Genomic DNA, 13514 nt, shown 5'->3' with positions numbered 1-13514 from the left:
GGTTTTGTAATGACCCAACCTCTCCCAGTCTTTATTCAGGCCTAATCTGATGGTGTCATAACTATAAAGGGAAGGGTGGCAGCTCTCCTGTGTACAGTGCTATGGAATCCCTCCTAGCCAGAGACTCCAAATCCTTTTACCTGTAAAGGGTTAAGAGGCTCGGGTAACCTGGCTGACACCTGACCCGAAGGACCAATAAGGGGGCAAGATACTTTCAAATCTTGGGGGGGGAAAGGCTTTTGTGTGTGCTCTTTGTTTGAAGGGGTGGTTCGCTCTTGGGACTGAGAGGGACCAGACATCAATCCAGGTTCTCCCCATCTTTCTAAACAAGTCTCTCCTATTTCAAACTAGTAAGTAAAAGACAGGCAAGGCGTCTTAGATTTACTTTGTTTTCTCAACTTGTAAATGTACCTTTTTACCAGAGTGTGTATCTTTGTTTGCTGTACTTTGAACCTAAGACAGAGGGGGGTCCTCTGAGCTCTTTAAGTTTGATTACCCTGTAAAGTATTTTCCAGACTGGTTTTACAGAGATGATTTTTACCTTTTTCTTTAATTAAAAGCCTTCTTTTTTAAGAACCAGATTGATTTCTCCTTGTTTTAAGATCCAAGGGGGTTTGGATCTGTATTCACCAGGAGTTGGTGAAAGGAGGGTGGGAGGAAGGAGGGGGGATGGTTAATTTCTCCTTGTTTTAAGATCCAAGGGGGTTTGGATCTGTGTTCACCAGGGAATTGGTGAAAGGTTTCTCAAGGCTTCCCAGGGAGGGAATTCTTGTGATGGTGGCAGCGGACCAAAGCTAAGCTGGTAGATAAGCTTAGAAGTTTTTATGCAGGCCCCTACATTTGTACCCTAAGGTTCAAAGTGGGGATACAGCCTTGACAAATGGTATCTAAGAACAGAACATAAGAATGGCCGTACCAGGTCAGACCAAAGGTCCATCTAGCCCAGTATCCTGTCTACCAACAGTGGTCAATACCAGGTGCCCCAGAGGGAGTGAACCTAACAGGCAATGATCAAGTGATCTCTCTCCTGCCATCCATCTCCATCCTCTGACAAACAGAGGCTAGGGACACCATTCCTTACCCATCCTGGCTAATAGCCATTAATGGACTTAACCACCATGAATTTATCCAGTTCTCTTTTAAACGCTGTTATAGTCCTAGCCTTCACAACCTCCTCAGGTAAGGAGTTCCACAAGTTGACTGTGCGCTATTAAATTCATTTGATGACTCCTAGTTCTTGTATTATGGGAATAAGTAAATAACTTTTCCTTATCCACTTTCTCCACATCACTCATGATTTTATATACCTCAATCATATCCCCCTAGTCTCTTTTCCAAGCTGAAGAGTCCTAGCCTCCTCAATCTCTCCTCATATGGGACCTGTTCCAAACCCCTAATCATTTTAGTTGCTCCTTTCTGAACCCTTTCCAGTGCCAGTACATCCTTTTTGAGATGAGACCACATCTGTACACAGTATTTGAGATGTGGGCATACCATTGATTTATATAACGGCAATAATATATTCTCAGTCTTATACTCTATCCTTTTAATGATTCCTAACATCCTGTTTGCTTTTTTGACCGCCTCTGCATGCTGCATGGACATCTTCAGAGAACTATCTACAAGGACTCCAAGATCTTTTTCCTGACTGAGGGTAGCTAAATTAGCCCCCATCATATTGTATGTATCTAGTTTGCAAATTAATTCCAGATCTGCAGCTTCACAGCGGAGTCTGTCTTAAGGTTTTTTTTGTTGACGAATTGCCATTTTGATGTGTTATTGAGTTACCAGAGAGCTTGAAGTGTTTTTTTTTTTTTTTTTTTTAAATGTTGTGATTCCTGATGTCAGATTTGTGTCTATTTATTCTTTTGTGTAGAGACTGTCCAGTTTGGCCAATGTACATGGTAGAGGGGCATTGCTGGCACATATCACATTGTTAGATATGCAGGTGAACAAGCCCCAGGAGGTGTGGCTGATGTGGTTAGGTCCTATGATGGTGCCCCTTGAATAGATGTGTGAACAGAGTTGGCACTGGGGTTTGTAGCAGGGTTTGGTTCCTGGGTTGTTGTTTTTGTTGTGTGGTGGGTAGTTGCTGGTAAGTATTTGCTTCAGGCTTGGGGGGGGGGGGGGGGGGGAGGGGGTGGAAAGCTGTCTGTAAGCAAGGCACTCCTTTCCCTGCAGAAGGTGGTCTTTGGAGGCAGCCTGAGAACCTCCTGCTGAAGAATATTAGTCCACAATTCTTCCATTCTCTACTCAAGTGCCTAGCTTTTCTCCCCCATGCCTTTTCAGCACAGGAAGCTAGCTAATAATGCGAGGTGTTTCTCAAAGCTTCTGGGGGTGGTATCTGTAAAGAGGTCAGGGCACAAACATTTGAGTGGGAGAGCAGAGATTGTTTTTCTTTGATACTTCCTTTATGATTATCTTTCCCACTGTAATTTTTAGCTAAGCCTTCTCTATATACCAAGTGCATGTATACTTATGGACTAATCCCTACAGTCGGTCTTAGTGGTAGGGAACACCTCCCCTACTTGCTTAACATTGTAAACTTAAGTCATAGGCTGTGATCTGTGGTGAACCCAAAGGAATAGTGCACAGTCAGTGCCCCCACTAATGTATTCACACAGCTGACCCCCATTCTGAGATGGTCATCCCACAGTAAGTCAGGAATATGCTGTGAAATCTCCACATGTAGGATTCACTCCCATATTACAGTGCAAGGCAAATGAAAAAACTTGAAACAAGTCACTTTATTGGATGTAAGGTGTTTCAAACACAAAGAAACAAAGGTGTGATTTTTGGTACAGGATGACATTATCTAAACAGTAGATGCATGCACGCACTGCTGGGCAAGCTAGGAGACCTACTGAAACCCATGGGTGGCCTATGCTGAGGCTTTAGTTCTCATTGTCACTGTCCCCCAGGGTGTGCTTGTCAAAGAGGTACTCTGCCATTCCATATTTGGGTGCCCCCATCTTGCGCAGGTTGGTCACATGGTCACCCAGTTGTTTGATGGCCTTCACCTGCTCATCCAGGTAGTGGGTCTCAATGAAGTCACACAACTGAAAGAAGGAAGGAGAGAGAGAGAGAGTTTTAACTCATGTCAGTATTATTTATTCAGCCAAAGGGGAGGTCTTGACAGAATCAAAGAATGGATCTTGGGTTCTAGCACTTTCCAGAGTATGATTTGGAAGGGGGCAGGGCACTGCCTCCTAAGCCAGTTTGTTAGGCATGGGAGTTTGATTTCATCCTACATGGTTCTTTCCAAGGGGAGAAAAGGACTGCCCCTCCCCAAACTCCTTGAGACAGGGTTATACTCTAGAACCACCAAAGGAGAAAAGCCTTTTACCAGAGACACACCAAAACATCTCAAATTATTTGAAAGTGGAAGATCCCAGATCACCTATACATAGTCACATCCCAGTGCCCAGTAGTATACTGATAGGGCTTCTGTTTTCCAGGGGTTCATTAATTTAATTTTTAGGGTTTATTTTTTATAAGTGGAGTTGTGTATGTCTAAAGCTTCCAGGTTTTTGGAGCTCTTTGTATATACACCTTAATGAGTATGGCATTATACATGTTACAGTAATATATACTGTAATCAGTAATCTTTATAATGTTCCCTAGCTTGCTTTAACATGTGCTGTTTCAGACAAGATCTTTAGTGTGCAGCAGCAAGGTCTACACAGACTAATTAATGCACAATACAGTGTACTTTAGTAATCACACCTCTGTACTCCACATTACAGCTCTGTGCACAAAAGCCCTTAGATACCAGAAATGATTATGTGTTTACTGGATAAATACCAGTTTCATTTTTGGAATCAGGATGTTTTATACTGATATCGCAGCTTTCACCACTGCCCAAGACTATACTAGAGTTGGTCTCTTATTCCTTCAATTATTTCTAGCTATGGAAGCCTCCGCTTGTAGTATTTAAATTTCTAACCTTTACTATTTACACCCTTTGAATACTTGGAAGTGTTCAAGTTGCCTTTAGCCATTTAAGAAAACTAGGTACATTTACTCAATCCCCTGATCTTGTTGCCTGCCCCTGAATTTCTACAGTTGAATCTCAGAAGATTTTCATAATGCATGTTCATGCATCACCAAGTCATCAACCTCTTCCCACTCCCCTCCAAATTCTGTTTAAGTTTCCAGCTTTGAGGAGTCTCCATAAAGTTGTAGTATTCACAGGAGACCTGCAGGTTTTCAGACATTAATTCAGGATTCACAGCTACTTTTACCTCCCATGCATAAGAGCAGCCCAAAGCTTCATGGGAATCTTAGATAGCTATTAGAGTCATATTAAGCGGAGAATCAGAATGAATCCACAGCCAGTCACCAGGCTACTGAGATATGAACGAAGAGCTTGTTATGCTTATCACTCTAAGTAAGCAGTATTTTCAGTCCGCTTTCCAGAAATATGTTCAGATAGAGGTTCTCTGCTGTTGAACAAGCCAGCTCCCTCAAGACACAGCTGGAGAAAAGGATTGCAAGACAGCCGAATGCCACCCACATGCACACCACAGTGCTTTATCAGCCAATTCAACAACCCATCAGTTCTGTCAATGTTTTTCATAGGACTGAGTGGATGTTTATATTAACTGTAGTAAAAGGACTAAGATGCAGGCTGCCCTCCTTCAAAGGAAGATGCTCCACTCTGAATTCTACCCCTTCCCCCAAATCTGAGGAAGTCCCTGCTTGTGTTACTGAGATTGCATGGTTAGAGACCCCCCCCCCCCCCCCCCCGGCCAACAACCCTCTCGTTAAAGGCTTGCATAACCACATTCCAATCACAGCTTCAGCTTCCACTTACGTGAGGGTCATTCTTGTCAGTTGCAAGCTTGTGCAGATCAAGGAGTGACTGGTTCACATTCTTTTCTAGGTGCAAGGCACACTCCATTGCTGTCAGCCCATTCTCCCAATCATCACGATCTGGTTTCTAACATAGGAAAGAGACAGCACACAACCACAACTTAGCTGCCATCAGAGGTCATGCACAGCAGCAGGGCAGTGAGAACAAACACTCAGTTCAACAGAATCTCATTGGAACCAAAACACTGGACTTTGAAGGTCTAAGTTTGGCAAGTTACCTTTCTGAACTATGGTCCATCTTACCAGATGGTTAGGAATGTTTTTGCCATAATGGCAGTATGGAGGTGCAGTTCAAGCATCTATATAACCTCAGAGCAGCGTAGTACTAAACACTCTGCATAGACTACAGTAGTGTTCACCTTGTTTAAAGAGTCCCAAATCTATCCAAGTTTGTTAGCACCACATTATCTAAGCATCTCTCCAAAGTGATCTTATTGGTGTCTCTTGAGAAGGTCTGACATTAGTGACAGCTGCTAATATAAGGCCATATATGTACAGATGACAGCTTTACTATCTAGGTAGAGGTAGATCCTAGATACTATCTAGTTAGAGGATTGATGCTCCAAACAGATTTCAAGAAATGAAGCTTCTATACATGGGCAAAAGTGACCTAGTGTGCAGCCTGAAAATTAAGTATCATGAGAAGACTCACCAGCAGCTCAGTACTACAGGGCAATCTGGTCTTCAGCCAGATAATCCACTGCTTTAAGCCAACCCAGGTCTCCAAAAGAAGGGGTGAGGAAGTGAGAACCAGAATATTTGTTATGCAAGCGCCAGTGCTCCTGACCCCTGATTTTATTTAGGAAGTGAAGATAGTAGTGTTAAGTAATTACTGGTGTTCTGAAAGGCCTTGCAACACATGCAGTCTTCTGACCAGACTGATGCTCAAGACACCTGTTATAGCACTGGGAATATGTAAAGACAAACAGAACAGTTCAATTGCTTCTAGCAGGATTCTCCTGAACGCCTTTATTATTTTCACTTTATATTTGAGACTCACAATTAAGAATTTTGAATCTCTAAAGAGTCATTTCTATATCACATGGCTGATACAAAATTATCCAGACTGGCTTAGTGATATGTTGATTACAGACTCAGCTAATCTGCTCCCATGGAATTCTGCAGTGAAGGCATAGCAGGCCATTGGAAACACCATAATAGTCATGTTTCCCTGGCAACCATGAATCTAAGAGGACTAACATCACTTGCAAGACAAAACAGAAGCTGGGCTGAGGGAGAGCTCTAGTTGATATGACCTGCAAGAGACTAGCAGGGAAGGTGGTTATTTCTTGTACAGCGTAGAACCAGCTCTAAATACATCATCTTAGACTAGATGTGTAGTGGTATCACAGGAAAGACTTACATACTGAGAAACTAGTACCAGTATCAAACTATCATGGATGGTCATTTACCACATCTCCACCCTGCAACTTTTTTCCCAGTGCCTATTCACAAATTTATAATACACAAAATATCTATGTGCCTACTGTTACACTACTAGTGACTTGTTTGCCCATACTGGTTTTCATAGCCCCTCTCTTCCAGCCTGGGAGCAGACCAGAAGAGGAAGTTACCATACCACACTTCATCCCCTTGAGCGGTCTCCTTAGCACAGCTGCTAACCTTGATGTCCTGCAAAAAGATGCGACCACCTCTCTGGTTCTGCAGCTTCATGAGTTTTTCAGCATGCTCACGTTCCTCATGGGACTGGTGCAGGAAATACTTGGCAAAGTTCTTTAGAGCCACATCATCCCGGTCAAAATAGAAAGACTGAAAACAAAATTCAGATACTACAATCAAGACTTCTTCAGTCTGGGAGCCTGTGAATGCAGATCTCAATAATCAACTGAATTCTGTTATTCCTACTGTTGCCTTCACTCTGTAGCTCTGTCAAGTTAACAGGCTTTGGGGTATGGAGTAACTTTCACTCTGTAGCAGACTGCACCTTGATACCTGTGCTCCTAAGAGTGACTTGGTGCACACACATGCCCAGCCATTTCACCCCTGCTCTCCCTGTCACCTGCATTATGAAGCCAATTAGATTTCTGCTAACTCCACATACAGTCATAGTTCAACAACCCCCCCCCCCCCCAAACGCTGAACTGTATCCCTTCTGAGCACCATACTTTAAAAATCTGACAGTAGAAAGGGAGAGAAACTGAAGAGATCAGTTTAGCATGTATGAATTGTGTTATACACCACTACTACAGTAAAATCTGTTATCTGGCAAGCTGGGGGAATGCGGGGAGTGCCAGTTAGTCAAAAATGCTGGCTAAGTAAGAGTTACTTACCCATGGAGGGAGGGAGTTAGGGGTACCAGATCTAGGCAGCTCCCTGCAAGCGGCAACAAGTCCCTGCTGCTCCTAGGCAGGAGGCACGGCCAGGCAGCTCCGCACACTGCCTCCACCCACAGGCACCACCCCTGCAGCTCCCATTGGTTCCCAGCCAACGGGAGCTGAGGAGCCAGCGCTAACGATGGAGGCAGCACACGGAGTCTGCACACCGAGCCCCTGTGGCTGTTCCTCCGCCTAGAAGCAGCTGGGACATGTCACAGCTTCAGAAGAGCCATGCAGAGACTGCCAGCTCTGCGCCAACAAATTTTTGGCCTGATGTTTCTTTGTGCTTTAAAAAAAGGGGCTAAGAAAAAGGAGAGTTGCAGAAAGTTCTGGTCTCACTTTTGGAGAAAGGAACATGTTTGTAAATTATCTTTTTTTGCTAAACTGGATTATGTTTTGAGCTCTATACAGGACCTAGTGCTATGTTCGTCTGACATCTTGTTTTCTCTAAGTTAGATGTTAAAAAGCATGTTCTGTTCTTTAAACTTCTTAACCACACTTTGGTGCTTTTTGAAGTCTGAACATATGATGAGATTTGGAACATTTGGAAAAATACCAGAGTGATCTACTTCAGAGCTGATTGAGAAGCTCTTTAAGGGTCACTCTACACATGTACTTTTCTTGCAACAGCCACATTAGTTTTATAAGCCACTGGGCAGGTGATAAAGCTAAGCTAAAAACTAATATAATAGAACTTTGATGCCACTGCAAACAAATAGAGGTGAGCGTTTGGGAGCTCTTTCGGTCAAGGGATTGCTGTTTACAGTGTTTGTACAGAGCAGTAGGCACCTACTTAGTTGAGGTCAATTCACAACTGAAGGGAGCAATGTGTACAAAACCCTGCTCTTTTCTTATTTCAAATGCCAAGCAAGTCTGAATCATTATACTTGGATTAGCAGATACTTGAAAGTTTCTAGTGCTGTTGTGGCAATTCATATGGCACCTCAGATGTACACCAAACACTCCCATCTACTATCAAAGGTAGTTTGAAGTTCTCTTTACCTCAAGGGACCATCTCTGACCAGAGAGTCCGAGTCCATTACTAAGGAGTTAAATATACATTTATGGGCTGTGCTCTACCATCTTAAGCTCAATACTAGGCCTCACCAGCAGGGAGAAAATCCTTTACATAAAGAGAGTCACAATGTACCTACAAAGAGGAGCCCCCTCCCAGAAAGAAGAGCCCTAGGGCGAGGGACCCAGCCCAGGGGCGGTAGCTGCCTCGCCAGCAGGCTCTGCTCCAGCCCCGGCCCCAGGACGGGCTGCCGCCGATAACAGCCCCGCGGGGCAGTTCAGGGGTCGCTGCCTGCAGCGCGCAGATAAACACGGGCCGCGCCCGCCGCCGCGGCTCTGCCAGGAGGCGCCTCCCCTGCGGGCCAGGCAGCCCCGGGACTGGGCCGGAACAGCTGCGTCACGCGGCTCCGCCCCGGGGCCCGTTCGGTGCCGAGTCCCCCGGCAAGGCTGACACCCCCCCCGCCCTCTCCCGCAGGGCCCGCCCCGCCCGCCGAGCAACAAAGGAGGCGAGAGCGCGGACGGCCCCGCAACGCCCAGCCCTGCCCCCCCGGGCTCCCCTCAACCCTCGGTGTCTCCTCACGCTGCTGAGGTGCCTGGTAGAGGCCCAGCCCATCGCCCCCCCGTGCCGAGGTACTGACCCGACCGGACCGTGCCCCCCCCCCGGCGCTCCTCATGGGGAGGTGCCTGTAAAAGACCCGGTCCCCCCGGCGCTCCCCGCGCTGAGGTGCGTGTAGGAGGCGAGGCCCGGCCCGGCCTCCCCCCTCGGCTCGGCCCTGCTCGACCCGGCACTCACCATGCTGAGGTACACGTAGGAGGCGTAGAGCTCCAAGTTGATCTGGCGGTTGACGCCCGCCTCGCAGTCCTGGTTGTAGTTCTGTCGCACCTGGGATGGAGACGAAGACATGGCGCCACTGTTGTTGTTGCTGCTGCTGCTACGGGAGCCGAGAGGATACAAAGGTCGGAGGGGGTCCGAGCGGCGGCGGTTCCGTCCAAACACTGTTGAAGCAGGAACCTCCGGGGCTCGGGTCTGTCTGGGTCGCGTGGTCTGAACACTGCAGCCCCCGCCGCCGCCTTATATACCCACGTCGTAGAGCGCGTGGGAAGGCCACGCCCAGCCCGCGCGCGCAAGCGGAGGCAGGCGCAGCAGAGGTGGGGCCTCCTGGCTCAGCGTGACTCAGCAGGTTCTGCTGCTGGGAGTGCCCATGGTTGGGATGTGTCTCTGCTACACAACAAGGACAGCGGGCCCCATCTGTGGCTATCCAACCTCCCCCCTCAGAACTCCCTCGTGCCCGCAAGCAGCCAGCCGGCGCACACACACACACACACACATTTTTTCTCTCTGTCTCAATTCATGACAGAATAATACATCCCATTGCTTGGGAAGATGATCTGGCCCAACTATGTGTATGACATAAAGGACCATCCACGCGTGTAGCACTTTATAATAATAATAAAGAAATAACAATAATTTGCACTTCTATAATGCCTCCGCTACAAGGATCACAAATTGCTTTGAAAACGTGTGTGGGTATTGTTGCTTTTAGCTCACTAGCACCTTACTGAAGGCTGGTTTAAAAATATAAACAAGAAACCTTTTTAACACTTTAATCTTATATTTAATTTGTCATTTCCCAGACATTACTTTTGTTTCCTGGTGTGAGACAAATGGGCGTTGCTCTGATGACATCTTTTTCGGGACTGAATCTGCTCAGTTATAAAACCCAAGGAGCCAGAATGGCCAGAGTCTCCTAGTCCATAATAAAAATGGTCTTGAAGCCAAATTTCTCCTTATGTACATCTGTATAACCTGAGTGAAATTAGTAGGGTTGCCAAGTGGTAAACTGAGGGCAGAATTTGGCCCTGAGTGTTTTGAAAGGTAGATGCATAGTCTCCTAGAACAACAATAATAATAGATTTTTTTAACTACTTTTATATGAACTGTCTAAAGTACTTATGAATTAGGGTAGGGTATTTTGGGAAGAAGTAATTTCTTGATCCCATACATAACCATTGTTTTTCTGTCAGTTTGTTTTGAAGATGACTTGAGTTGTACAGGAAATGAGTGTAAATGCTCCATTGGGTAACAATGACCGCTGCTAATTTAAGTTTGATATCGTAACAGACAAGTGATTGGATGGACGTAACACAATGACAATGCACTTTAAAGACAAGATTTCACTCTATGAGGCAGATAACCACAGAAGACTATTTATGAATGACTGATTGGAGGATTACTGGGGTTTTAAAACACTTTTGACAGAATCTTCCAGAAAAGGCTCTTAAGGAAAATAATAACCATCTAGTTTAAGTGAAAATCCCAATGGGTCTTACAAACTAGTCAAACAATAGGGAATTAATTGAGTTGTAAGAAATCTCTACTCCTCAAAGTGAAGGGAATTCTTTGATAGGGTCTTGCAGCGATCAACACATGATTTTATATGTTAACGACTTAGAGGAGAAAGAGGACAACAAGTTGGTAAAGCTGACAAATTATATACTAATAGTATGACACACACGAGTCCTGGTAAGAAACTAAATTTTATTTCCTGGTTCAAATCACTTGACCTGGGTCAGGGTGAGAAAGTTTAACACCTTTATCATATGACAGGAATCAGTAATCACTAACTCCAGTGTTGTACTGTATGATATTCTTTTCCTTATTTAAATTAAATGCACAGAAAAACATAATGTCAGTTAAAATAAGAACCAAAATCTAAGATGGCCAGTTAGTAAAATAGTAATAGAGAAGTCATGGATGAAGGTCAGGGTAGACCAGGGGTTCTCAAACTGGGGGTCGGGACCCCTCAGGGGGTCGCAAGGTAATTGCATGGGGGGGTCGCGAGCTGTCAGCCTCCACCACAAACCCCGCTTTGCCTCCAACATTTATAATGGTGTTAAAAATATTAAAAAGTGTTTTTAATTTATAAAGGGGGTCGCACTCAGAGGCTTTCTATGTGAAAGTCACCAGTACAAAAGTTTGAGAATCACTGGGGTAGACAATCCAAGCTCTCTGACAGATGGGAGGAATATTTTGCATCTTATCGAGTACTGCCAACCCCACATGTTCAAATATCATGAGCCACGCCCCCAAAATCATGAGATTTTTTTAAAATAATAAATCTTGGGTTTTCTTTCTTTGTTTTCTGGTTTCTGAACCTTTAGGGTGCACTCTAGTCACAACCAAAGCTAAGGGCTGGAAACTTCCTTTTTCTTAAAATGAAAGCTAAGATTCTCAGGTAACTTCATGATAGGAGCTGGGACTTTATAAAAAAAAAACCCAAGTATGAGGAGACTCATGATAAAATCACCATGACTGAAACTCAGCGGTTTTCTGATCAAAAGTTCACTTCTTGTTCCTGTTGCAGTTAACTTGTTCAGTCATTGAGATGGATCCACAACCTAGAGCCTATGGTGGTTTATGGAGCTCATGGAGCAAATAATTAAGAAATCAATCTGCAAACACCTAGAAGATAATGAGTGATAAGTAACAGTCAGCATGGATTTGTCAAGAACAAATCGTGTCAAACCAACCTGATAGCTTTCTTTGACAGGGTAACAAGCCTTGTGGATGGGGGAAAGCAGTAGATGTGGTATATCTTTACTTTAGTAAGGCTTTTGATACTGTCTCGCATGACCTTCTCATAAACAAACTAGGGAAATACAACCTAGACGGAGCTACTATAAGGTGGGTGCATAACTGGTTGGAAAATCATTCCCAGAGAGTAGTTAACAGTGGTTCACAGTCATGTTGGAAGGGCATAACGAGTGGGGTCCCGCAGGGATCAATTCTGGATCCGGTTCTGTTCAATATCTTCATCAATGATTTAGATAATGGCATAAAGAGTACACTTATAAAGTTTACGGACGATACCAAGCTGGGAGGGGTTGCAAGTGCTTTGGAGGATAGGATTAAAATTCAAAATGATCTGGACAAACTGGAGAAATGGTCTCAAGTAAATAGGGTGAAACTCAATAAGGACAAATGCAAAGTACTCCACTTAGGAAGGAAAAATCAGTTACAAACATACAAAATGGGAAATGACTGCCTAGGAAGGAGTACTGCGGAAAGGGATCTTGGGGTCATAGTGGATCACAAGCTAATTATGACTCAACAGTGTAACGCTGTTGCAAAAAAAGCAAACATCTTTCTGGGATGTATTAGCATGAGTACTGTAAGCAAGACACGAGAAGTAATTCTTCCGCTCTACTCCGTGCTGATTAGGCCTCAACTGGAGTATTGTGTCCAGTTCTGGGTGCCACATTTCAGGAAAGATGTGGACAAATTGGAGAAGAGCAACAAAAATGATTAAAGGTCTAGAAAATATGACCTATGAGGGAAGATTGAAAAAACTGGGTTTGTTTAGTCTGGAGAAGAGAAGACTGAGAGGGGACATGATAACAGTTTTCAAGTACATAAAAGGTTGTTACAAGGAGGAGGAAGAAAAATTGTTCTTCTTAACTCTGAGGATAGGACAAGAAGCAATGGGCTTAAATTGCAGCAAGGGCGGTTTAGGTTGGAAATTAGGAAAAACTTCCTAACTGTCAGAGTGGTTAAGCACTGGAATAAATTGCCTAGGGAGGTTGTGGAATCTCCATCATTGGGGATTTTTAAGAGCAGGTTGGACAAACACCTGCCAGGAATGGTAGATAATACTTAGCCCTGCCTTGAGTGCAGGGGACTGGACTAGATGACCTCTCGAGGTCCCTTCCAGTTCTATGTTTCTATGTTTTTCATTGTCAGTGACTGGACACGTGTGTGTATTACATCTGTCAGTACAGGAATACGGTCAAAGGCATTATGGATGTCCTAAAGAAATAGCCAATATCCTTCTTGGTTTTGTTTAGATGTCTTCTGTCCCTCCTGTAGGACTGACCATCAGATGTGGTTATCACATATGACCTTAGTGTGGATGATATATCAATTACTTTGGCAGGGTTCTCAGCCACTCTTTGTTTGAAATCTTACATTTTCCTCCACTTGTAAAAGTAACTTTTTGACATTCTTGTCTCAGTATTTTTCCTGTTTTAGTTTCCTGCCATATTGCTTTCTTTGCACCTACTTCAGGTGTTTTATTGTTATATTTGACTCAAGAAATTTGCTAGATGTTGACACTAAAGTTTTTCTTGTTTTGCTCGAGTCTCTAAACTAAAAAAAAAAATCCTAAAAAAATCCTTGTGCTTTGCGTTGCAACATTCTAGAAATGCTAATGTTGAACCTACAAAGTGGTAGTTCTCTTGAATCGAGTTCTTTCCTGTTTGCACTGACTTGCCTGCTAATTCTTTTGACTG

General features: G+C 44.3%; 1 protein-coding gene across 1 annotated transcript; it reads right to left on the bottom strand.

The window, feature by feature from the left end:
* Positions 1–2726: 2726 nt before the first annotated feature.
* On the bottom strand, positions 2727–9281 carry FTH1 (ferritin heavy chain 1). Its single transcript, XM_024197943.2, has 4 exons — positions 9019–9281; positions 6499–6645; positions 4817–4942; positions 2727–3059 (listed from the first exon to the last, which is right to left on the bottom strand). Exons 1-4 carry the CDS (start codon positions 9127–9129, stop codon positions 2895–2897), a joined length of 549 nt encoding a protein of 182 aa, XP_024053711.1. The 5' UTR covers positions 9130–9281; the 3' UTR covers positions 2727–2894.
* Between the last annotated feature and the right edge of the window lie 4233 nt (positions 9282–13514).

The sequence above is a fragment of the Terrapene carolina genome, unplaced genomic scaffold, assembly GCF_002925995.2.
Source record: "Terrapene carolina triunguis isolate 2854851 unplaced genomic scaffold, T_m_triunguis-2.0 Scaffold90, whole genome shotgun sequence".
Lineage (NCBI taxonomy): Eukaryota > Metazoa > Chordata > Testudines > Emydidae > Terrapene > Terrapene triunguis.
Note: the sequence above shows the minus strand (reverse complement) of the source record. Positions and strands in the feature narration are given on the sequence as shown.